Source organism: Artemia sp. Qi Xiang Cuo, chromosome 3 (genome assembly GCF_049724085.1).
Source record: "Artemia sp. Qi Xiang Cuo chromosome 3, ASM4972408v1, whole genome shotgun sequence".
NCBI lineage: Eukaryota > Metazoa > Arthropoda > Branchiopoda > Anostraca > Artemiidae > Artemia > Artemia sp. Qi Xiang Cuo.
In genome coordinates this window covers 13,292,957-13,317,156 of record NC_142796.1, presented here as the reverse complement: position 1 = coordinate 13,317,156, position 24,200 = coordinate 13,292,957, and the positions used below count along the sequence as shown (strand labels likewise).

General features: G+C 36.1%; 1 protein-coding gene across 3 annotated transcripts in view; it reads right to left on the bottom strand.

Moving 5' to 3' along the window:
* Nucleotides 1-1,606: 1,606 nt before the first annotated feature.
* The window catches only part of LOC148953780 (uncharacterized), an 89,510-nt gene continuing 66,916 nt past the window's right edge, over nt 1,607-24,200 (bottom strand). Inside the window, exon 5 of one of the 3 annotated variants that reach the window (XM_089108487.1) lies at nt 1,607-4,244. In XM_089108487.1, the coding sequence (XP_088964613.1) occupies nt 3,907-4,244 (338 nt within the window). In that variant the 3' untranslated portion in view covers nt 1,607-3,906. Of the gene's footprint in view, nt 4,245-16,450; nt 16,721-24,200 lie in introns of those variants that run through there. The other 2 variants (XM_089108490.1, XM_089108488.1) reach the window with 2 other exon arrangements.

The following is a 24,200-nucleotide window of genomic DNA, read 5'->3' as shown; positions in this document are numbered from 1 at the left end:
TGGTGGATCCTGCTCCCAATAACACACTTGAAGGATCTTTGCATGGCCTTAGTCGACGAGTCAGACCATGAAAGCGATGGATAGAAAACTTCCGTTTCGACAACGTCAAGTTAGCCCAGTAATCACGTACCGCACCTGATAGAATAATGTACCGAGAACTTTTGCATGAGCTAGCAGGAGGAGTGGTCCCAAAACGTCCGACGAGGATGGTCGCAACCTAAGTAGCTAAGTCCAGAATTAAAGGAAACCAGGTCTAATTTTTCTCACGAAGATTATAGCGACCCATAACAAATTCAATCATCATAAAAACCAGTCAATATATGACCTGAATTAAGCCTATAACTCTGGCAGTTATCCAAAAATTCTTCAAAGCTAAAGACTAACTTCAGGTAATGAAATTTTGACGTCGCATTTCTGTTTTTTTTTATTTGTTTATTTAGTTCACTTTAATATAGACACCTTGATATTTTCAATTTTATTATTATTAGGCAAATAGGGTTTACGTAGTGATTATATGTTATGATATTATAATTCACATCTCCTCTTATAGTCATCTTGACAGATTTTTAATGCTCCAAACTTAACCTTACAGCTGGCTTTATTGCAAGTTAGAGTCTTTTCGGTACTTATGCATTGTCTGGTACACGACGCTATATACTGTATAGGAAAATACTAAAGGAAACCAGTCAAACGGGTATTTGAAATAGAGAAATGGACAATATTTAAACTATTGTTTTGGGGTGTTTAGGGGGGAAAAGGGTACCTAGGTTAGGTTACGTATTTAATATAGGCTGACTTGAAAAATTGACTAAAAATAATTCGGAAATATTTTGCATAGCCTACTTTTGTACTAGCAACCCAATACAGATTTCTTAGGCCTACATTCCTTACGAAACCCCAATAATTTTTAAAGGTTTTTCTAGGTTTCCCGCTGAAATTTCAACCAACTTGCCTTTCCCTTACAATTTTGACAACTCCCCCTCCCCCTTCAATCCAGTTCATATGCCCAAGTATGGCATTTGTACCATATAATAAGACTCATCAATTCGTCCCTAACATACGTATTGTCAATAACTGTGATAGGTCTCCCTCTAGGGGGACATGAATCCTGGTTGGAAGCCCTCTGATTAAAAACTTTTAGATTTCAAATCCTTGACCTAAACCTAATCCATCAATGTGAATCCTCCTCCCCTAAAAAACAACTTAAATTAAATCAGAGAAATTAATTGAAAATAACGACGTATAAAGATAAAGAGTTTTCCAGAAAAGAACGAAAAACCAAAAAAGTTGCAAAGACTGAATACTCATGAAACAAGGAAATTACAGACTAATACAGCTGAGATTATAATCTCAAGAGACAAATGTATCTTGAAAAATATCTTACTAAACCATCCATGACACACAACTGTCCATCTGTAAACATATAACGGATGAATTATACAAAATCATATGAAAATGTAGAAAGTAATACAGTAGGCTACTAGAATTTTGACACTGGTCAAGAACCAGTAGAAGGTCGACAGGGGGCCAGCTGCCCCCCCCCCTTTTACGACATTAAATTCCTTTCGTTTTATATTTGTTTACTTCTCTTAAGGTACCTTGCCCCCCCCCCCCTCCCCAGATTGTGAGGCCTAAAACCGATACTGTCAAGAACTTACAGGGACCTGAAGGTAAATACACTTCGGGGTATACGGAGTATAAGGTCTAGCCCAGTCCTTGAGCATAGTCACAGTTTAGCCTAGTTTATCCAGGTTTCAAAGAGCCCATGAAGTTTTCCTAATGACTGTATTAACAAAACATCGAAACGAGCATATAATGTAACTGAAAGTCTTCATCAAAAACTGAGATTCATTCTGAGATGAAACATCAATCTCTAGATAAAATTTCCGTTTCTAAATTGAGCATAATTTTTCTACTATATTTTTATATCAAAATTCAGTTTTAAATTTCAGGGACAGGGTGTTATCCACGTTCGGTCCAGAAATACACCAACAGAGCTTCAAATTTATGTTCGATTGTCAAGGTGTTCAGTGTTCAATGTTGAACACTAGTCCGTGAAATTTTGAAAGGAGCGGCCCCAAAACATCCCATGAGGAAACATTGGACTAAAATATAGACAAGGAAACTAAAGATCATTAATATCTGTGATCACTAATATTTCTATAGAAAACTAATATTTATTTTTCAACATAGGCATAAGCACTTTTGCACCGTATTACATATAATCTGTGGACAGGACTTTTACAACTTGAGATCATAGTCACAACTGAAAAAACACGTCTTCTTTAACTATCTAAACTATCTTACAATCACATCACAGTTTACCAATGACAATATAACACTACGAAGAGGTTAGCATAGCAGCAGAAATTGTTATCAGGCGTGAATATACAATTGAACCAAGGAGGTCTCCACGAGATATAGATTGTGAACGGAACAAAAGTCTAAAATAATTCTTGTATTATACTAAGGCAAAGACCTAATAGGGCGTTATTCAGATTTAAAATATTTAATTTGACAACTTATTTACACATTACGGTTCAAGAGATTTATAAAACGGCCTGTCTTCGAAATCAGGTGTTGCATTTTGAAAAGAAAACATAATTGAAAGTATTCTTAGTTAATTTGGGTTTTCGTTTGTCATCTGAAAAAAAAACGTAGCATCTGCATTTTCCATATTTTCGAAAAAACAACAACAGAAATACTAATTTTTTTTTTTTTGAAAAAAGCGAAGCTAAATTATTCTGGTTAAGTGAAGCAACAAAACTTCATAAATAATTATTTCAATGATCTTTTTCTTTGCCTCTCTATAATCAATTTTCAACAGGAAACAAATAAAAAGCTTTGCCATTTCTGTTTTGGCTTCGAAAAATAGGGGCTCGTATCCAAGGCCGTATTCAGGTGGTTAGGGGGTTCGCACCCCCTCCCAAAATTTTTGACTGACTCGTAAAAAGTATGTCATTAAAAACACATTTTTAATGCGTTTTTAAAAGTTTTTTGTAACTCTCCCCAACCGAATAAAAATCCTGGATACGGGTCTGGTCGTATCACAGAAAATATAGCAGATAGAAAGATTCTGACTTCAACACTGAACTCGCGTTGTTACCCTGGGGTGGCGCAATGACATTGGTCTTTGATTGGTAACAAGGGACTCAGAGTTCGGTCTCGTCTCCCGCAGGGCCTGGATTATCATGAATATTACGCTTTAGTGCCTCTAAGTGATCAAAGAAGAAGCAGAAGAAAAAGGAATCGCGGTGTCAAAATTAGGCAAGGTTCCTCCTTAACGCAAACTCAATTTTTTGCGTAGGTAAACCTACTAGGTTTTGACAGATGAGAGACGTAGGCTATTATTATTCATAAATTTATAATATTTTTATTTTTAACTTTTTTGCATGTTGACCAAGAATATGAGTAGTGCAGGTCCCGGTCTCCTGATTCTCTGCCTTTGGCCGGGAGTGCAATGCGCGGTTGGGGGCAAACTATCTGACGCTTCCCATATTTTCCCAAAGCGTTCTCCAGCTCATTTTGAGCTTTCCTCCAGCTCATTTTCGACGCTGGCTGAGCTTGCAGAGTCAAACCGCTGACTATGTTCCAAACCAAATAACCCGCGAGATCAGGACTCGAACCCCTGTTCTAACGGACAAAGGATTTTAAGTCTAGCGCGTCAACCACTCGGCTAGGACGGGTCGTAAAATATATAACTATATAAGAAGAAATATAAGGGTTGCTAATATTATTGAACATGTTAATAAAGCTAAATCTTTTCAATGTTTGCAAAGGCCGGATCTGGCCCAAATTCTGTAGCTTGGAGATCCCTGGTTCATACCAACAAATTTTATATATCTAAAAAAAAATGACTGTTATGAGTTAAGACTAGATAAGTTCATATCGAATGAAACAAACGTTTCATTCATCAATCACCACTTTTTCTTCCTTGATTTCATTTCCAAAAATGTCTAGGTTTATATTATGTCGTGTACTAATATGTCTTCTGAGTGTAGTTCGTCGTGAAGCTTGATACGGACAGTGTGGGCAATGAAATAATTTAATTCCACCACACTCGAACTTCAAATGAAACATTAAAGCAGGCTTTCTCTTATAGCGACGAGTACAATTCGGGCAAGGAAATCGTTTTTCTAACTCGCACTCCGTTTTATGTTTCATCAATTCTTCATCGGAGTGAAATCCTCTGTTACATGAGTGACACATTGAGAATCCATTTGTCTGTAAAATGGTTGCAACAACTGAAATTAAGGGAAAATGTTTGAGATGTTTTGACAACAAAGGCAGGTAAGAAAAACAAAAACAAAACAAACAAACAGGGGAACTTTTTTAAGTGTTGCCAATTCACAAAAATATGGGGAGGTGCAAAATGTAGGTTGGCGGGGGGGGGGGGGGAATAACGTATTTGTTTTTTTGAATGTAGCAAAAAAGAGGCATTTAAACCCCCTCACTACACCCGAAAAATGTATGCATACCTTCCAATAACAAATAATATAAGTAAACAATGGACGAATTTTATAACTTAAAGACCTTTCCCCAGGGACTGTAGTGAGTCATGTTATGTCCAAATACATAGTTTTTAGGCCTATAGACTATGCTAAAAAAATAGCTATCTCAGAAATTTTATAAGACGATTTTGGGAGAAAAAAGGACGTGAGAGGAGGCCTAGTTGCCCTCAAATCTTTTTGGTCACTTAAAAGGGCACTAGAACTTTTTGATTATCGTTCGAATGAGCCTTCTCGCAATATTCTAGGACCACTGGTTCGATATGATCACCCCCTGGAAAAAAAAAACAACAAATAAACATGCATCCGTGATTTTTCTTCTGGCAAAAAACAAAACAAAAAAAAACACATTTTTGCAGATAGGAGCTTAAAATCTCTACTGTAGGGTCCTCTGATACGCTGAATCTGATAGTTTGATTAAGATTCTTGAGTTTCCAAGCAAATTTTCAGGCAGAAAATGAAAATCAGGCAAATTTTCTCAGACTCGTAGCATTTGATGGGTAACGCAAAAGTTGGAATTAACATAATAATATAATTCCTTTGATATATGTGTTGGTATCAAAATTCAGTTTTCCGAGTTTTAGTTACTATTGAGCCGCGTCACTCCTTACTTACAGTTGGCTACCACGAACTGACTAATTCTGTTGCGTATGAACTGTCTTTCCCATTAAATTTCAAACATGCATATTTTCAAAATTCTGAATGAGCATTCCTTGTTCTAAAAGTAATCTTCTTCTTTCTAAAGATAACCGTCAATTCAAAGCAATATAAATTGTGCAAAATTGTGCCCTGATGGTCCAAGATTATGATGGTCCAAGACTTGACAATACCTGATCAACCTTGATTATACGCTACATCATGGTCCGAATTGACATTTAAGATTGGACTATTATACATAAGCCAAGGATCACCCAGAGAGGGAGCTAGGGATCTGACCCCCATCATCGTAGACAGGCTCTCGTGCAACAAAAACACGTCCTGAATATTGGGGAAAACTTGGCAGTTGCAATAACACAGTTTGACTACTGACAAAACAAATCTTCAAAAATTGCAGTTTTTAAATGCCTCACAGCAAATTAATCGCAACAAATATATCACGCTCACATCAAATAGAGTCGCTACTAGACGATCCCACATCAATCAAAAACACAACACATATCACACTCACTACAACACAAAATCAAACTCACAACAAATAGAGTCGCTACTAGACGATCCCTAAATGTTTGAATAGAATGCACATTTTTCGTTGAAAGAATTCACATATTTCGTTTACCAAATTAACGATGTTGCTAATGATCTAAGCGAGACGAAAATAGCGACGAAGACCACACTGCCTTTCCATAACGAACACCAAAAGCACGAAAAACAATAGGTAAATCTTTTTGCAAGATAGTGAAGATAATTTGAATGAATATCCCGGCCCTATGCCCAAGGGAGGTCCTCAGCAAGACAAAAATACATAAAGAAAAAAAAAATATATAAAAGAAAAAAGACTCACAACAGCATGCGACCAATAAAACCAAAAATTAAATTTTTTTCAAAGCAGTCCCAGTATCCTTACTTCAGCGAAGTTCAACCAGGACTGATAAAAAGTGAGGTAAAACAAGGCGATTCAATGAGATGAAAGAAAACAGTTTAAAAACACGTTCTTATTGCTAATCCAACCTTTTTGGTAGCTAACTTGAAGGGTCTTTTTGTGACTGGTTCTGTGTTAATGTCTATTGGTTTTTTAAAATATTTTGTAAGATCATTTTTAATTAAATTTGTGTTTAGAGCATTTACGTAGTGTATTTTTGTCTTGCTGAGGACGGCCCTTTTGATATAGGGCCGAAATATTCATTCAAATTATCTTCACTGTCTTGCAAAAAGATTTCCCTATTGTTCTTCGTGCTTTTGTTGTTCGTAATGATCTAACCTTAGCCCTTAGCAGTGCTGGCTAAAAAAATTCTTTGTACGGATAAAATAATTGACATTTGAAGGCTGGGCGATGTCTTTCCTCACAGTCAATATACTTTTTTATTTCAGCTTACTCCAGTGTGAGTTTTTGAAGAAAAACCTGCGAGTTATATGAGATTTATGTAAAAAGCTTCTGTCTATATATTCTAACAGACTATAAATTAGTTGATTTGAATATGATAAATCTCTAAGAATAGAAAAAACATTCCTCAACCCTTGCTCTTTACGCTAAAGTTTGACTTTTTCTCACAATTCCTTAAGAAAGACTGCACAAACATAATTTTTATACTATTCAAATATATTTTTTTTTCGTATGAGATAAAAACTTGTGAAATTTTCCTGCAAAAAGCTTCTGTCTAATCTAAAATATTCTAACAAACCTTCTACTAGTTGACTTGAATATGATAAATCTATAAAAATAGAAAAAAAAAAATATTCCTCAACCCTTGCTCTTTACGCTAAAGTTTGACTTTTTCTCACAATTCCTTAAGAAAGACTGCTCAAGTACAATTTTTATAATGCTCAAACATATGTTTTTCTTATGAGATGAACTCATAAAACAACCTTTGTTTTAGTATTTTCATTAAAAAAAGTGTCCCCCAAGATTTTGAAAAAAGGATTTTGCCCCCTTCCCATTTTCTTGAATTGACGCCCCTGCTAAACCAACAGGCCAACCAATTCAGGCACAATATGAAGGATACCTATAAGCTGCACCATAACAATGTTCCTAGCCACATAGCCTTTAACTACCTGACCAAGGTCTGCATCTCAACACTCCCTCAGGCATAAAACAGTTCTAATTTGTCCCCAGCCTCTTCTTTTTGTTCCCAAAATCATTAAAATCTCTCAAAGGACAGCTATACACTGATAGTTATCTACATACATGAACGGATTAAATATATATAATTAATATGTAAGATTAAAGCAACAAAATAGATGACAAAATAAATATGACTCATCAAAATATTTTAAATCTATATTTAGTTACAATAATAAAGTCATGGGGTTATTTTTAATTTATTTTTATACACCATTGCTGTTCAGAAAAAGAAGCATTGAGAAACATATTAAAGAATTAAAATGGAAACTACTCCAATTCAAATCACAAAAAAAAAAAAAAAAAAAAAAAAAGTCTGGTAGCACCCCGGGGAATATTATGACACCGTGTTTTTTTTTTTTTTAATTTTTTTTAATATTTAAAACGTCCTTTTGGTTGCTTGAAAGAAAAAGATTAGCTATTAGCTCTGGAATAGTAAAGACACATAGTGACGTGGCAGAACTGTGAGATTGAACTGTTAGTACTTCTAACTGTTAAGAGATTTAGTTAGTCTTTCTCTTGATCAACAGTCAACAGGTCAGAAATGGTTATATTTCATAAAAGGGCGCACGATACAATTGCACAATACAACCAACTCAATGTTTTACAGTTTTTCAGAGATTAATACGTCCTTTGCTTGCTTGTAAGAAAAAGATTAGTGATAGGCACATAGACAGCAAATTCGTTAAAGGTCACAAGGTTAAAAAAGAGGGTAAAGACCGATCAAAAGGCACAAACGTCACGAGGAAAAAACATACAACAATTTCAAATTTTACAGGCGGTTATAGTACCCCTGAAAAACTTCAAAGAAATATAAACAGACACGTGCCGAAGAATGTTACTAAGGCAGACAAGATTTTAAGTGACATTTTTGAATGCATGGCGTCAACATGAGAGACATCTACTTTTTTCTAGCTCAACAATGAGCGCATAATAGGCATAGATGGCATTTAGAATAAATACCCTTGAATATTGAAAATGACACAGCCATCTACTCAAAACTTATTCTAGAAACTATTCACAGTTCGCCTATAGCATCCATGTGATCCATTCAGTTATTTCAGTATCTACTGATTAAAAGAAGGCCAGTTCATTGGTTGTTAAACTCCTAAGAGAAAGCCTCACCGAGTAAAAAACCGCAAAGGGAGGGGACAGAAGGGGGAATATTCTTCAGAATAGCAAATGTACGGCGTATTAAACAGGACAAAGAAAATTAGGAAGAAATGAATTAGAAATGAAGCAAGAGGGGGGGGGGGTTTACAAACTCCCCAAGATACATATTTGATACGAGTTATCAAGGCTCCACTTTGTTATGAATTAGTTGCAAGAATGAAGTAGCCAAGTTGTCACCCTCAAGGCTTAAATTAGGAGTCAATCATTTTCAAAATTAATCGGTACAGGTTAAGATCAGTGGCTCTTCAGACAAAGAAATGCTAGACAAAAAAAAAATTTTGGACTGCTAATTTTATGATTTTGTTCACGTTTTCGACAATTCAACCCCCTGATGGTTTCATATAGTCGTAGGGTGTATAAAAAATAAAGTAAAAAAAAACAATTAAATTCATAATTTATAATGTGAAGCATATTTACATTAATAACATTATCATGTTCCCTTCTATTATTATTCACATTTTCAAACTATTTAGCGTAGTATTTTTTTTTCATCCAATTTTCATCTATCTCACTCAGGTTAAACAAAATATTCCCGAGTACACACAGAGTAATCGGTTTTACAACAGATCAATCAATGGGAAGAACCAGCAAATATATTATTAGAGCTATATATGTGTCCATTGGGGGGGGGGGGGCATTGTCTGAGTAACGACCATTATGTTGAAAAAGAGCAGAAAATAGGGCGGTAAAATTTTCATTTAAGGTTCTATATAGTCTAGAGCTATATAGGGGGGGGGGGGGAGCTGGGGATGAATTGCCGAAAACACAAACAAAACGATAAAATTAACAATTTAAAAATGTCTCTCTTTTTCCTCTAGCATGTCTCCTTCTGGAGAACCACTATTCTTAACCTTTACCTAATTAATTTTAAAGAGGGAACTACCAAAACGTACTCCTAAAAGAAGAAAGAAAATAAACAAGACACGCATACAGAAAAAGAGTGCAAAGAAATGTAGTAGGACAATTCAGTTCCCAACGACCTCTCGAGAGAAGCTAGTATTAATATTTTCTGAGGAATCACCAAAAAGTACCCCCTAAAAGAAGAAAGAAACATAAACAAATAAGACACGCATACACTGCCAAAAAATGTAGTAGGACTAGGACAATTTAGTTCCCAACGAGCTCTCGAGAACCACTATTCTTAATATTAAATCGATCTTTAGTGGGGAACAACCAAAACGTAGCCCACTCCTAAAAGAAGAAAGAAAAATAAACAAACAAGACACGAAAACAGACAAAGAGTGCAAAGAAATGTAGTAGGACAGTTCAGTTCCCAACGACCTCTCGAGAGAAGCTAGTATTAATATTGTGTGAGGAATCACCAAAAAGTACCCCCTAAAAGAAGAAAGAAACGTAAACAAATAAGACACACATACACTGCCAAAAAATGTAGTAGGACTAGGACAATTTAGTTCCCAACGAGCTCTCGAGAACCACTACTCTTAATATTTACCAAATTGATCTTTAGTGGGGAACAACCAAAACGTAGCCTACTCCTAAAAGAAGAAAGAAAAATAAACAAACACACTGCCAAAAAATGTAGTAGGACTAGGACAATTTAGTTCCCAACGAGCTCTCGAGAACCACTACTCTTAATATTTACCAAATTGATCTTTAGTGGGGAACAACCAAAACGTAGCCTACTCCTAAAAGAAGAAAGAAAAATAAACAAACAAGACACGAAAACAGACAAAGAGTGCAAAGAAATGTAGTAGGACAGTTCAGTTCCCAACGACCTCTCGAGAGAAGCTAGTATTAATATTGTGTGAGGAATCACCAAAAAGTACCCCCTAAAAGAAGAAAGAAACGTAAACAAATAAGACACGCATACACTGCCAAAAAATGTAGTAGGACTAGGACAATTTAGTTCCCAACGAGCTCTCGAGAACCACTACTCTTAATATTTACCAAATTGATCTTTAGTTGGGAACAACCAAAACGTAGCCTACTCCTAAAAGAAGAAAGAAAAATAAACAAACAAGACACGAAAACAGACAAAGAGTGCAAAGAAATGTAGTAGGACAGTTCAGTTCCCAACGACCTCTCGAGAGAAGCTAGTATTAATATAGTGTGAGGAATCACCAAAAAGTACCCCCTAAAAGAAGAAAGAAACGTAAACAAATAAGACACGCATACACTGCCAAAAAATATAGTAGGACTAGGACAATTTAGTTCCCAACGAGCTCTCGAGAACCACTACTCTTAATATTTACCAAATTGATCTTTAGTGGGGAACAACCAAAACATAGCCTACTCCTAAAAGAAGAAAGAAAAATAAACAAACAAGACACGAATACATACAAGGAGTGCAAATAAATGTAGTAGGACAGTTCAGTTCCCAACGACCTCTCGAGAGAAGCTAGTATTAATACTTTGTGATGAATCACCAAAAAGTACCCCCTAAAAGAAGAGAGAAACGTAAACAAATAAGACACGCATACACTGCCAAAAAATGTAGTAGGACTAGGACAATTTAGTTCCCAACGAGCTCTCGAGAACCACTACTCTTAATATTTACCAAATTGATCTTTAGTGGGGAACAACCAAAACGTAGCCCACTCCTAAAAGAATAAAGAAAAATAAACAACCAAGACACGAAAACAGACAAAGAGTGCAAAGAAATGTAGTAGGACAGTTCAGTTCCCAACGACCTCTCGAGAGAAGCTAGTATTAATATTGTGTGAGGAATCACCAAAAAGTACCCCCTAAAAGAAGAAAGAAACGTAAACAAATAAGACACGCATACACTGCCAAAAAATGTAGTAGGACTAGGACAATTTAGTTCCCAACGAGCTCTCGAGAACCACTACTCTTAATATTTACCAAATTGATCTTTAGTGGGGACCAACCAAAACGTAGCCTACTCCTAAAAGAAGAAAGAAAAATAAACAAACAAGACACGAAAACAGACAAAGAGTACAAAGAAATGTAGTAGGACAGTTCAGTACCCAACGACCTCTCGAGAGAAGCTAGTATTAATATTGTGTGAGGAATCACCAAAAAGTACCCCCTAAAAGAAGAAAGAAACGTAAACAAATAAGACACGCATACACTGCCAAAAAATGTAATAGGACTAGGACAATTTAGTTCCCAACGAGCTCTCGAGAACCTCTACTCTCAATATTTACCAAATTGATCTTTAGTGGGGAACAACCAAAACGTAGCCTACTCCTAAAAGAAGAAAGAAAAATAAACAAACAACACACGAAAACAGACAAAGAGTGCAAAGAAATGTATTAGGACAGTTCAGTTCCCAACGACCTCTCGAGAGAATCTAGTATTAATATTGTGTGAGGAATCACCAAAAAGTACCCCCTAAAAGAAGAAAGAAACGTAAACAAATAAGACACGCATACACTGCCAAAAAATATAGTAGGACTAGGAAAATTTAGTTCCCAACGAGCTCTCAAGAACCACTACTCTTAATATTTACCAAATTGATCTTTAGTGGGGAACAACCAAAACGTAGCCTACTCCTAAAAAGAAGAAAAGAAAAAATAAACAAACAAGACACGAAAACAGACAAAGAGTGCAAAGAAATGTAGTAGGACAGTTCAGTTCCCAACGACCTCTCGAGAGAAGCTAGTATTAATATTGTGTGAGGAATCACCAAAAAGTACCCCCTAAAAGAAGAGAGAAACGTAAACAAATAAGACACGCATACACTGCCAAAAAATGTAGTAGGACTAGGACAATTTAGTTCCCAACGAGCTCTCGAGAACCACTACTCTTAATATTTACCAAATTGATCTTTAGTGGGGAACAACCAAAACGTAGCCTACTCCTAAAAGAAGAAAGAAAAATAAACAAACAAGACACGAAAACAGACAAAGAGTACAAAGAAATGTAGTAGGACAGTTCAGTTCCCAACGACCTCTCGAGAGAAGCTAGTATTAATATTGTGTGATGAATCACCAAAAAGTACCCCCTAAAAGAAGAAAGAAACGTAAACAAATAAGACACGCATACACTGCCAAAAAATGTAGTAGGACTAGGACAATTTAGTTCCCACCGAGCTCTCAAGAACCACTACTCTTAATCCTTACCAAATTAATCTTTAGTGGGGAACTACCAAAATGTATTCCTAAAAAAAAGAAAGAAAAAGAAACAAACAAGACACGCATACAAACAAAGAATGCAAAGAAATGTAGTAGGACAGTTCAGTTCCCAACGACCTCTCGAGAGAAGCTAGTATTAATATTGTGTGAGGAATCACCAAAAAGTACCCCCTAAAAGAAGAAAGAAACGTAAACAAATAAGACACGCATACACTGCCAAAAAATGTAGTAGGACTAGGACAATTTAGTTCCCAACGAGCTCTCGAGAACCACTATTCTTAATATTTACCAAATTGATCTTTAGTGGGGAACAACCAAAACGTAGCCTACTCCTAAAAGAAGAAAGAAAAATAAACAAACAAGACACGAAAACAGACAAAGAGTGCAAAGAAATGTAGTAGGACAGTTCAGTTCCCAACGACCTCTCGAGAGAAACTAGTATTAATATTGTGTGAGGAATCACCAAAAAGTACCCCCTAAAAGAATAAAGAAACGTAAACAAACAAGACACGCATACACTGCCAAAAAATGTAGTAGGACTAGGACAATTTAGTTCCCAACGAGCTCTCGAGAACCACTACTCTTAATATTTACCAAATTGATCTTTAGTGGGGAACAACCAAAACGTAGCCTACTCCTAAAAGAAGAAAGAAAAATAAACAAACAAGACACGAAAACAGACAAAGAGTGCATAGAAATGTAGTAGGACAGTTCAGTTCCCAACGACCTCTCGAGAGAAGCTAGTATTAATATTGTGTGAGGAATCACCAAAAAGTACCCCCTAAAAGAAGATAGAAACGTAAACAAATAAGACACGCATACACTGCCAAAAAATGTAGTAGGACTAGGACAATTTAGTTCCCAACGAGCTCTCGAGAACCACTACTCTTAATATTTACCAAATTGATCTTTAGTGGGGAACAACCAAAACGTAGCCTACTCCTAAAAGAAGAAAGAAAAATAAACAAACAAGACACGAAAACAGACAAAGAGTGCAAAGAAATGTAGTAGGACAGTTCAGTTCCCAACGACCTCTCGAGAGAAGCTAGTATTAATATTGTGTGAGGAATCACCAAAAAGTACCCCCTAAAAGAAGAAAGAAACGTAAACAAATAAGACACGCATACACTGCCAAAAAATGTAGTAGGACTAGGACAATTTAGTTCCCAACGAGCTCTCAAGAACCACTACTCTTAATCCTTACCAAATTAATCTTTAGTGGGGAACTACCAAAATGTATTCCTAAAAAAAAAAAAGAAAAAGAAACAAACAAGACACGCATACAAACAAAGAATGCAAAGAAATGTAGTAGGACAGTTCAGTTCCCAACGACCTCTCGAGAGAAGCTAGTATTAATATTTTCTGAGGAATCACCAAAAAGTACCCCCTAAAAGAAGAAAGAAACCTAAACAAATCAGACACACATACACTGCCAAAAAATGTAGTAGTACTAGGACAATTTAGTTCCCAACGAGCTCTCGAGAACCACTACTCTTAATATTTACCAAATTGATCTTTAGTGGGGAACAACCAAAACGTAGCCTACTCCTAAAAGAAGAAAGAAAAATAAACAAACACACTGCCAAAAAATGTAGTAGGACTAGGACAATTTAGTTCCCAACGAGCTCTCGAGAACCACTACTCTTAATATTTACCAAATTGATCTTTAGTGGGGAACAACCAAAACGTAGCCTACTCCTAAAAGAAGAAAGAAAAATAAACAAACAAGACACGAAAACAGACAAAGAGTGCAAAGAAATGTAGTAGGACAGTTCAGTTCCCAACGACCTCTCGAGAGAAGCTAGTATTAATATTGTGTGAGGAATCACCAAAAAGTACCCCCTAAAAGAAGAAAGAAACGTAAACAAATAAGACACGCAAACACTGCCAAAAAATGTAGTAGGACTAGGAAAATTTAGTTCCCAACGAGCTCTCAAGAACCACTATTCTTAATATTTACAAAATTGATATATATTGTTGAACAACCAAAACGTAGCCTACTCCTAAAAGAAGAAAGAAAAATAAACAAACAATACACGAAAACAGACAAAGAGTGCAAAGAAATGTAGTAGGACAGTTCAGTTCCCAACGACCTCTCGAGAGAAGCTAGTATTAATATTGTGTGAGGACTCACCAAAAAGTACCCCCTAAAAGAAGAGAGAAACGTAAACAAATAAGACACGCATACACTGCCAAAAAATGTAGTAGGACTAGGACAATTTAGTTCCCAACGAGCTCTCGAGAACCACTACTCTTACTATTTACCAAATTGATCTTTAGTGGGGAACAACCAAAACGTAGCCTACTCCTAAAAGAAGAAAGAAAAATAAACAAACAAGACACGAAAACAGACACAGAGTACAAAGAAATGTAGTAGGACAGTTCAGTACCCAACGACCTCTCGAGAGAATCTAGTATTAATATTGTGTGAGGAATCACCAAAAAGTACCCCCTAAAAGAAGAAAGAAACGTAAACAAATAAGACACGCATACACTGCCAAAAAATGTAGTAGGACTAGGACAATTTAGTTCCCAACGAGCTCTCAAGAACCACTACTCTTAATCCTTACCAAATTAATCTTTAGTGGGGAACTACCAAAATGTATTCCTAAAAAAAAAAAAGAAAAAGAAACAAACAAGACGCGCAAAAAGAAAAAGAATGCAAAGAAATGTAGCAGGACAGTTCAGTTCCCAACGACCTCTCGAGAGAAGCTAGTATTAATATTTTGTGAGGAATCACCAAAAAGTACCCCCTAAAAGGAGAAAGAAAAATAAACAAATAAGACACGCATACACTGCCAAAAAATGTAGTAGGACTAGGACAATTTAGTTCCCAACGAGCTCTCGAGAATATTTACCAAATTGATCTTTAGTGGGGAACTACCAAAACGTACTCCTAAAAGAAGAAAGAAAAATAAACAAACAAGACACGCAAACAGACAAAGAGTGCAAAGAAATGTAGTAGGACAGTTCAGTTCCCAACGACCTCTCGAGAGAAGCTAGTATTAATATTTAGTGAGGAATCACCAAAAAGTGCCCCTAAAAGAAGAAAGAAACATAAACAAATAAGACACGCATACAGACAAAGACTGCCAAAAAATGTAGTAGGTTCCCAAGGAGCTCTCGAGAGCCACTAATCTTAATCCTTACCAAATTAATCTTCAGTGGGGAACTACCAAAATGTATTCCTAAAAAAAAGAAAGAAAAAGAAACAAACAAGACACGCATACAAACAAAGAATGCAAAGAAATGTAGTAGGACAATTCAGTTCCCTACAATCTCTCGATAACCGTTATCTTTATCTTTACCAAATTAATCTTTAGTGGAGAACTACCAAAATGTATTTCTAAAAGAAGAAAGAAAAATAAAAAACAAGACACACATCCAGACAAGAAAGTACAAAGAAATAATGAAATTTGGTTAGACAATTCAGATCCCAACGAGCTCTCGAAAATTGTGAGAAGAGCATGAAACAATATACCAAATCTTTAGGTATCAAAGACGATTTCAGATAATTCAAATCAGGGGCATATCTTGAATATGTGAAGCCAAATCCCCTCCACCCTTTATGACTCATGAGATCCCCTCTCGAAAGTACTGCCTACAGATACTTGTGGTTGTATAGTTAATTTATATTGATGTATAAATAACAGTTCAATATATTTTTTTTTATTTGACAGTGAACACAAAAAGAAAAATCCCAGGATATTTTTCGGTCACAAACACACTGGCACAGTACTGAACTGCTATTTATACGTCATGGAAAGGCAGTGTGGTCTTCGAAAATACCTAATTTATAGTGACGATACAATTTTTAAGATGATTAGGTTTACAAACACGATTTAACATAATCTTGATATATAAACAAGTCTTATTAACTTGGGCAGCTACCAAAGACATTCTTTAAAAAAAAGCTCGTAAATAAACAAAACGAAAAAGTCATCCATAATACAAACTATATTATCATCCAATTTATCTTAAAGAATACAACATAATACGCAGAAACAACAGTAGATCAGATGTGCTAAGTTCGATAAAACAAACAACTGGGGCATCAAATACTGCCTAACATACTCAATTGGGCCTACCGATAACATAAATAAAAAAAAAAAAGAAAAAAAAAAAAAAAGGAAAAATCATCCTTCAACTTCTGATGTGCTTTGGTGATCTATTGTCTTTTGATCCGTGGACAGGTCTTCTCCATTCTGAAAAAAAGAAATACCGTCTAGAATTTGTTACAAAAGAAATGACAGAACGAAAAAAAAAGAAGACGCAAAAAGATAAAACAAAAGTAGGATAATTCTCAACCAGCAAATAACAGAAAAACGGAATTTTTCGGCAAAGACCTACGCTAAGCTGTCTCCAGTGCTCAGAAAATATATAGACTATAATATAAAAAAGTTTTTTGAAGTTGCCTTAACGAAGGCGAACAAAAATATCTGCATAATTTTGCAGATGATATGACCATATTCTATCCTAAAATGTGCAGAATGGATAAACTCTTTAACATGGGCCCCTTACCCATGGGACTGCATAGGTTATACCCCCTCAGGACAGATTTTATGGATCTTCCTATCAGTTTGACTGTAATGGCTAAATTAAAATTGTGACCCATCAGCATAAGAGGTGGGGTGTCCCCAGGGAGTAAAAAGGGCACAAACGAGCTGGACGCTCTTTAATACCTTTCAATCCCTTATACAAGACAAGATGTTTGACTCTACGATCGAAAAAGTCCCCTCCTAAGTTTCAAAGACCATCCTTCAACACAAAGCGACAGGGCAATCAGAATCAAAAGGTCTGGGGCGCATATTCAATCAAAAATACAAAAAGTAAAAAAAAAACCCACTAAGTTTCTGATATAAAAAGAAAGATTTAACCCCCTTCTGGTCAAAAGCTATGTCGGGCTGGGAGAGTAAAAGCAAAAAAAAAGCCAAGTTTTGCCACCTTGACAAAAAAGTTTGACAAAAAGTGCTGTATTACACTTGAGAAGACTAAGGCAAAAATTTTATCTAATATCAGTAGTGATGCCATAGTACATTTAAAGTCACGGATAGGCAATTAACATGCGAAGTAAGGTAAGTGGAGCTACTAGCCCCTCGCACCTGTGTAATGCGATCCCTGTTTCTAGCGGTCAGCTGGCAAGATTCCCGCAAAATGTCCCTGTTTCCAGGTGTTATGACGCAATTTTGTTTCAGTATTTTCGTATGATTAATCTAACTTCTCAAGTGTGGTCGGTATATTTAAAATGTACCAATAATAGAAAGTTAACATGGGACGTGATATAAACTGAGCTACTAGCCCCTAAGTCCTCGCACCTTTACACTGCGGTTCCTGGTTCCAGGTGTTCCAATATTTCCCCTAACAACCAACATCAGACGCCATTTGTTACGATTTGTAGCCATTTTTGTTATAGAGTCTATTCTTTTCTGGAAGACACCTAGGCTTCCCGTGACCAGGTGTAATATGGATGACGCCACCGTATGTGACAAGCTAGACTTCGGGAACCCATGGTCAATCCCCGATTATAACCGAGCATGACCCACACGTGGGTGTTAGGTAATGATGGTTCACATATCTTATGAAAGGACGGCGCAAATGTTGTGTAATGGCAACGCACATCTTACGTAATGGCAGTGCAAATCTTGCCTAATGGCAGCGCACACATCACTGTCACATAATATTTTTTGAGATTCTATTTTTAGCCGAAACATTCAAAGCGTTTCTTTTTTTCTTTTTTTTATTCTTTTTTTTCTTTAGTCCTTTGTCTTCGCTAGGACTCGAAAGGTCAATTTCCTTCCAATTGAACAGTGCCTCACGCGCAAGGACTAAACTGCTATTCCCAGTATTTCGCCCTGCTCAATATATCCTAGAAATAACCTATTGCGTGTGAGAGAAATTCCCATGTTTCACTTTCTAGAATGAGATGTTTCGTGCACCTGCGATAATTGGCAAAGAGACGGAGGATATCTATTTGCAGAAATTAGACCTCTTCATTATGTTATGCTTTTTAGGGAGTGCTGCCATATATTATTTTTGATTGTTCTTAATGTATTTGTAGTAATAAAAGACGGAAGAGATGCTTAAATTGTGTAAACGCTTAGGTATTTAAGATTCGTCCTAAACAATAAATCTTAAAAACACAGACTTTGTAAATAAAATTTCTGTTAAATAAAACAAATTTACAACAATATTAAAACAGAAAAAGCACATAAAACACCCAACAAACAAAAAATAAAACGTGAAAAAGCTTATAAAGAATAAAGTATAAGCAAAAAAAAACAAAAACAAAAAAAACATGCAGTAAAGAAAAATACAGCAATTATTTCAGACGGGCAAGATTGATATTAGAGATAAATTTCAACCATTTTGAGGTATTTCCAAGAGCTTTTAATGAAAATGACTCGTTTCTTTGAGCCAAGACTATGAATATTTCACCCAATCCTGACAATATACGGCTGCCCCCCCCCACCCCTATAAATCATTTCCAGAGGGCACTCTGATATTAGAGATAAATTTAAATCATTTTAAGAGGTACTTTTGAAGGGCTTTTAATGAAAACGCATCATTTCTTTGAGTGTATGTTAGATTTTCACTCCCCCCATCCACAGAAAAAAGTCTTTTTAACACCTCCACCTTAACTTTTAAACTGTAGAACATGTTACTCCATGCAATTCACGCCACAGTAGATTATTTGACTGCCCCACACCCCCTAGCAGTCATTTCCAGAGTGCAGGTGATATGAGAGATAAATTTAAACCATATTGAGGTTTTTCCGAGAGCCCTTAACGAAAATACAGCGTTTCTTTGAGTGCATGTTAGATTTTAACTCTCCCCCTTCCCAACACGGAAAAATTCTTTTAAGACCTCCAACTTAACTTTAAAGCTGTAGAACATGTTACTCCATGCAATACACGCTACAGTGCCACACTATTACTGCTCTATGGCACACTCTGACGTCACATTATCACCTACGAAACATTTTTCAGACATTTCTTGTTAAGAATTACATATTTAACCCGGTAATTCAAGTTTTCGCAATCCAAGCGTATCATGATACTCCACAAAACACCCCCACACAATCACAGCTTTACACACCTGCCCCACTGCCGTCCACGTGGCACACCTCCTCATCACCCCCTAGGACATTTTCAACCTTTTCACTCTGAAAATAAGCTTCTGAATCAAAATTTAACACTGTTTAATATTGGAACAGCAGGAACCGGGCATTTAATTGCTAGAACACGACACTCCAAGCAGTTCACGCCACAATTACTGCTTTGTGACACCCTCTGACATCGTCACATCACCTCCGAGACATTTTTTCAGACCTTTAATGTTAAAAATTATACTTCAGTCCGATGATTCAACTTTTCGCAAGCCAAAGCCTATCATAATAACCTTCAAAACACCCCCCACCATCATGGCATTATAAACCTATCATCCACGTGGTACACCCCTCATCACCCCCTAGAACATTTTCAATCTTTGAACTCGGAAAATAAGCATGTGAACCTACATTCAACAATTTCTTTATTTGAACAGCGGAACTCGGCATTTCATTGCAATAACATAACACTCCAAGCAATTCACGCCAGAATGCAATACTATTACTGCTCTGTGGCACCCCATTCATCGTTCCTAAGACATTTTCAGACATTATACGTTAAAAATTATACTTGAATCCATTGATTCACGTTTTCACGAGACAAGCCTATCATAATAACCTCCAAAACACCCCTACACCATCACAACTTTAAACACCTGCCCCTCCGTCTTCCACGTGGCACACCCCCCCACTTGTCACGACTAGGACATTTTCAACCCTTTCCCTCCAAAAATAGGCTTATGAATCTGAATTAAACACTGTATTTTTTGAACAGCAGAAATTTGCATTTCACTGCTAGAATTTGATTCTCCAAGGCAACTCACGCCACAGAGAATTTAAAATATTTCTTGAACGAGCCTACTCTTTATCTCCACTAGTTTTATTAAAATGGGCAGCATGATGACATCCTGCGACACCATCTTTATTCCTATGACATTTTCCAGATATTTTGATGCTAAAAATCACAAATTAAATCTATTGGTTCATGTTTTCGCAACCCAACCTTCCGTAATCCACCATGTCAATTCACGCAACCGTGCCATACTATTAGTGCCCCGTTACAACCCTATGATAAATATTATCATTCCGAAGACATTCTCCAGATATTCTCATGAAAAAAATCACGCATTAAATCCGTACATTCATGTATTTCACAACCCAACCCTCAATGATACACCATGTCGATGCACACCACCGTACCACACTATTACTTGTCTTCTGGCACTCACTGACACCCCATCTTTATTCCTAAGACATTTTTGTTAAAAATCGTACATTCAATCTACTGACTCATGTTTTCGCAACCCAACCCTAAGAGATACACCGTGTCAATTCACACCACCATGCCACAGCCCTCTGGCACCCCTCTGTCATTTCCTCATCATTCCTAAGACTTTCAAGATATTTTAATAGGGTCATAACCCCACTTCTGACCTCGGTTACAACGCTTCCACCTCCATTACTGCTGGCTTCCACCCCGGCACAACCGACTCCAGCTCCATCAATGTCCCCTCCGATCCCAACTCCAATCCGTCTCCGGTTGCGTCAGTTCCGAATTGGCAACTTCTAACCCCGATTTCACAGTTCCGATTCCATCAATTCCGCACCAAGTTTCGACATTTGGAAAGGCGTTTCCTTCCAAACACTAACCTGACAAGTATGTGTCCGATAAGAGTCATACTTACTCCCGCTATTTACCCGAGCCGCAGCCATTTAAACATTTGCCTCTCAATTACTTGGACTTAAGAATCGAACTGTAACTTTCCCTATATTCTAGGGAAGAATTCAGAAGATAACTTGCCTTTTTTTCTTCTTTGAAAAATTCAGGACTGAAGTGAAACATTATTCTCTTCATGAGAAAATTCATAATCGACCTGGAACCTTTTTCTCTTCTTTGGAAAAAAATCAGAAGAGAGCTTGGATTTTTTTCGCTCTTCTATGGAAGAATTCAGAAGAGAACTTGAACTGTTCTTCACTTCTTTGAGAAAACAGAACTAAAGTGGAACTCTTTCTTCTTTAGGAAAACTCAGAACTGAAGGATAACTTTTTCCCTTACTTCGAAAAAATTCAGAGTCGAAATATAGCTTTTTCCATCTTCTACTGAAAATTCAAAAGTGAAATGAGACTACTTTCTTTTCACTGAGAAAATTCAGAAGTGAAGTGACTCCTTTTTCTTCTTCGAGAAAATTCAGAATTGAACTGGAACTATTTCTATTCTCTGGGAAAATTCTGAGTTGAAATGTAACTTTTTTCTCTTCTTTGAGAAAATTCAGAAGAGAACTTGAACTTTTTTTGTCTTCGGTGAGAAAATTCCGAACTAAAGTGTAACTTTTTCTATCTTCTACCGAAAATCCAGAGTCGAAGTTTAACATTTTTCTCTTCATTTGAAAAAAAAAATTCACAATTGAATATCAACATTTTCTTCTTCTATGGAAATTCAGAAGAGAAATTGAGTTTTTCCTCACTTCTTTGAGAAAAATTCAGAATCGAAGTATAACTTTTCAATCTTCTACAGAAATTCAGAAGTGAGACTTCTTTCTCTTCACTGAGAGAATTCAGTAGAGAACTTGACGTTTTTTCTTTTCGTTTAGAAATTCCGAATGAAAATGGAACTCTTTCTTCTTTAGGAAAACTCAGAACTGAAGGATAACTTTTTTTTTACCTTCTTAGGAAAAAATTCAGAGTCAAAGTTCAACATTTTTCTCTTCTTTGGAAAAAATTCCCAATTGAACATTAACATTTATCTCTTCTATGGAAAAATTCAGAAGAGAACTTGAACTTTTCTTCATTTTTTTGAGAAAACCCAGAATTAAAGTGGAACCTTCTCTCTTCTTTGAAAAAAAAAATCAGAACCGAAGTATAACCTTTTTCCATCTTCTACCGGAAATTCAGAATTGAACTCGAACTATTTCAATTCTTTGGATAAAATTTGGAATCGAAATTTAACTTCTTTCTCTTCCTTGAGAAAACTCAAAAGAGAACTTGAATTTTTGTCTCTTCGTTGAGAAAATTCCGAACTTAAGATGAACTTATTCTTCTTTAGAAAAACTCAGAACTGAACTGTAATTTTTTCTCTCTTCTTTGGAAAAATTCTGAATTGAAATTTAAGTTTTGATCATCTTTGATAAATTAGAAAGAGAAATGGTAATATTTTTTTTCTGGAAACATTCAAAACTAAAGTGTAACTTAAATCAGCTACATTAAGTTAACTGAGTTTAAGTTAGGTTGACTTAACTTAGGTTGGCATGAGTGGTCTTGCTAACCTAAGTTAAATGAACCTAACATAAATGTAGTTAACTCAATAGTGTAGGCCAGTAATTGTGTGACACAGGACCCTCCGGAATACACCATCCTCAAATCCCATCCTGTGCCACACCATTACTGGCCCACACTGTTAAGTTAACTACATTTAAGTTGGTTCATTTAACATAGGTTAGCATGACTGCTCATGCTAACCTAAGTTAAATGAACCTAACATAAATGTAGTTAACTCAATAGTGTAGGCCAGTAATTGTGTGGAAGAGGATGGGATTTGAGATGGTGTATTCCGGAGGGTTCGTTAAGTTGCGAAAACATGAACCAATGGATTTAATGCGGGATTTTAACAGCAAAATATCTGAAAAATATCTTATGAATGAAGATGGGAGTGCCAGAGAGTGCCAGAGGTCCAGTAATAGTGTGGTACAGGTTGGGAATTGTCGGAAACTAATAACAATAAAAAATATATCCATTGGGGGTATTTAAGCGTTAGAAACTGTATAAATGATGTGGAAGGATGTCACAGGGCGTCATCATGCTGCCAATTTTTATAAAACCAGTGGAAATAAGGAGTAGGCTCGTTCAAGAAATGTTTTAAATTCTCTATGGCGTCAATTGCCTTGGGAAATCACATTCTAGCAGTGAAATGCTTAGTTTCTGCTGTTCAAAACAATATGGTATTTAGTTCCGATTCATAAGCTTATTTTCGGAGGGAAAGGGTTGAAAATGACCTAGGGTGATGAGCGAGGGTGTGCCACGTGGATGACGGAGGGGCAGGTGTGTAAAGCTGTACGGTGTAGGGGTATTGAAAAACTTGAATCAATGGACTGAAGTATATTTTCAAGGTATTTTTATTAAGTGCTCTCGGAAATACCTCAAAATGGTTTAAATTTACCTCTAATATCAATCTTGCCCGTCTGAAGATGATTGCTAAGATGTATTTTTCTTTAATGCATGATTTTTTTTTGCTTACACTTTATTCTTTATAAGCCTTTTAACGTTAGATTTTTTGTTTGTCGTGTTTTTAACTGCTATGTCTTTGTTTTAATATTGTTGTAAATTTGTTTTAATTAACAAAATTTTATTTACAAAGTCTGTGTTTTTAAGATTTATTGTTTAGGGCGAATCTTAAATACCTAAGCGTTTACACAATTTAAGCACATCTTCCGTTTTTTATTACTATAAATACATTAAGAACAATTAAAAATATTATTTGGCATCATTCCTGAAAAAGCATTACTTAACGAAGAGGTGTAATTTCTGGAAATACATATTCTCCATCTGCATGTGAATAATCGCAGGTGTACGAAACATCTCATTCT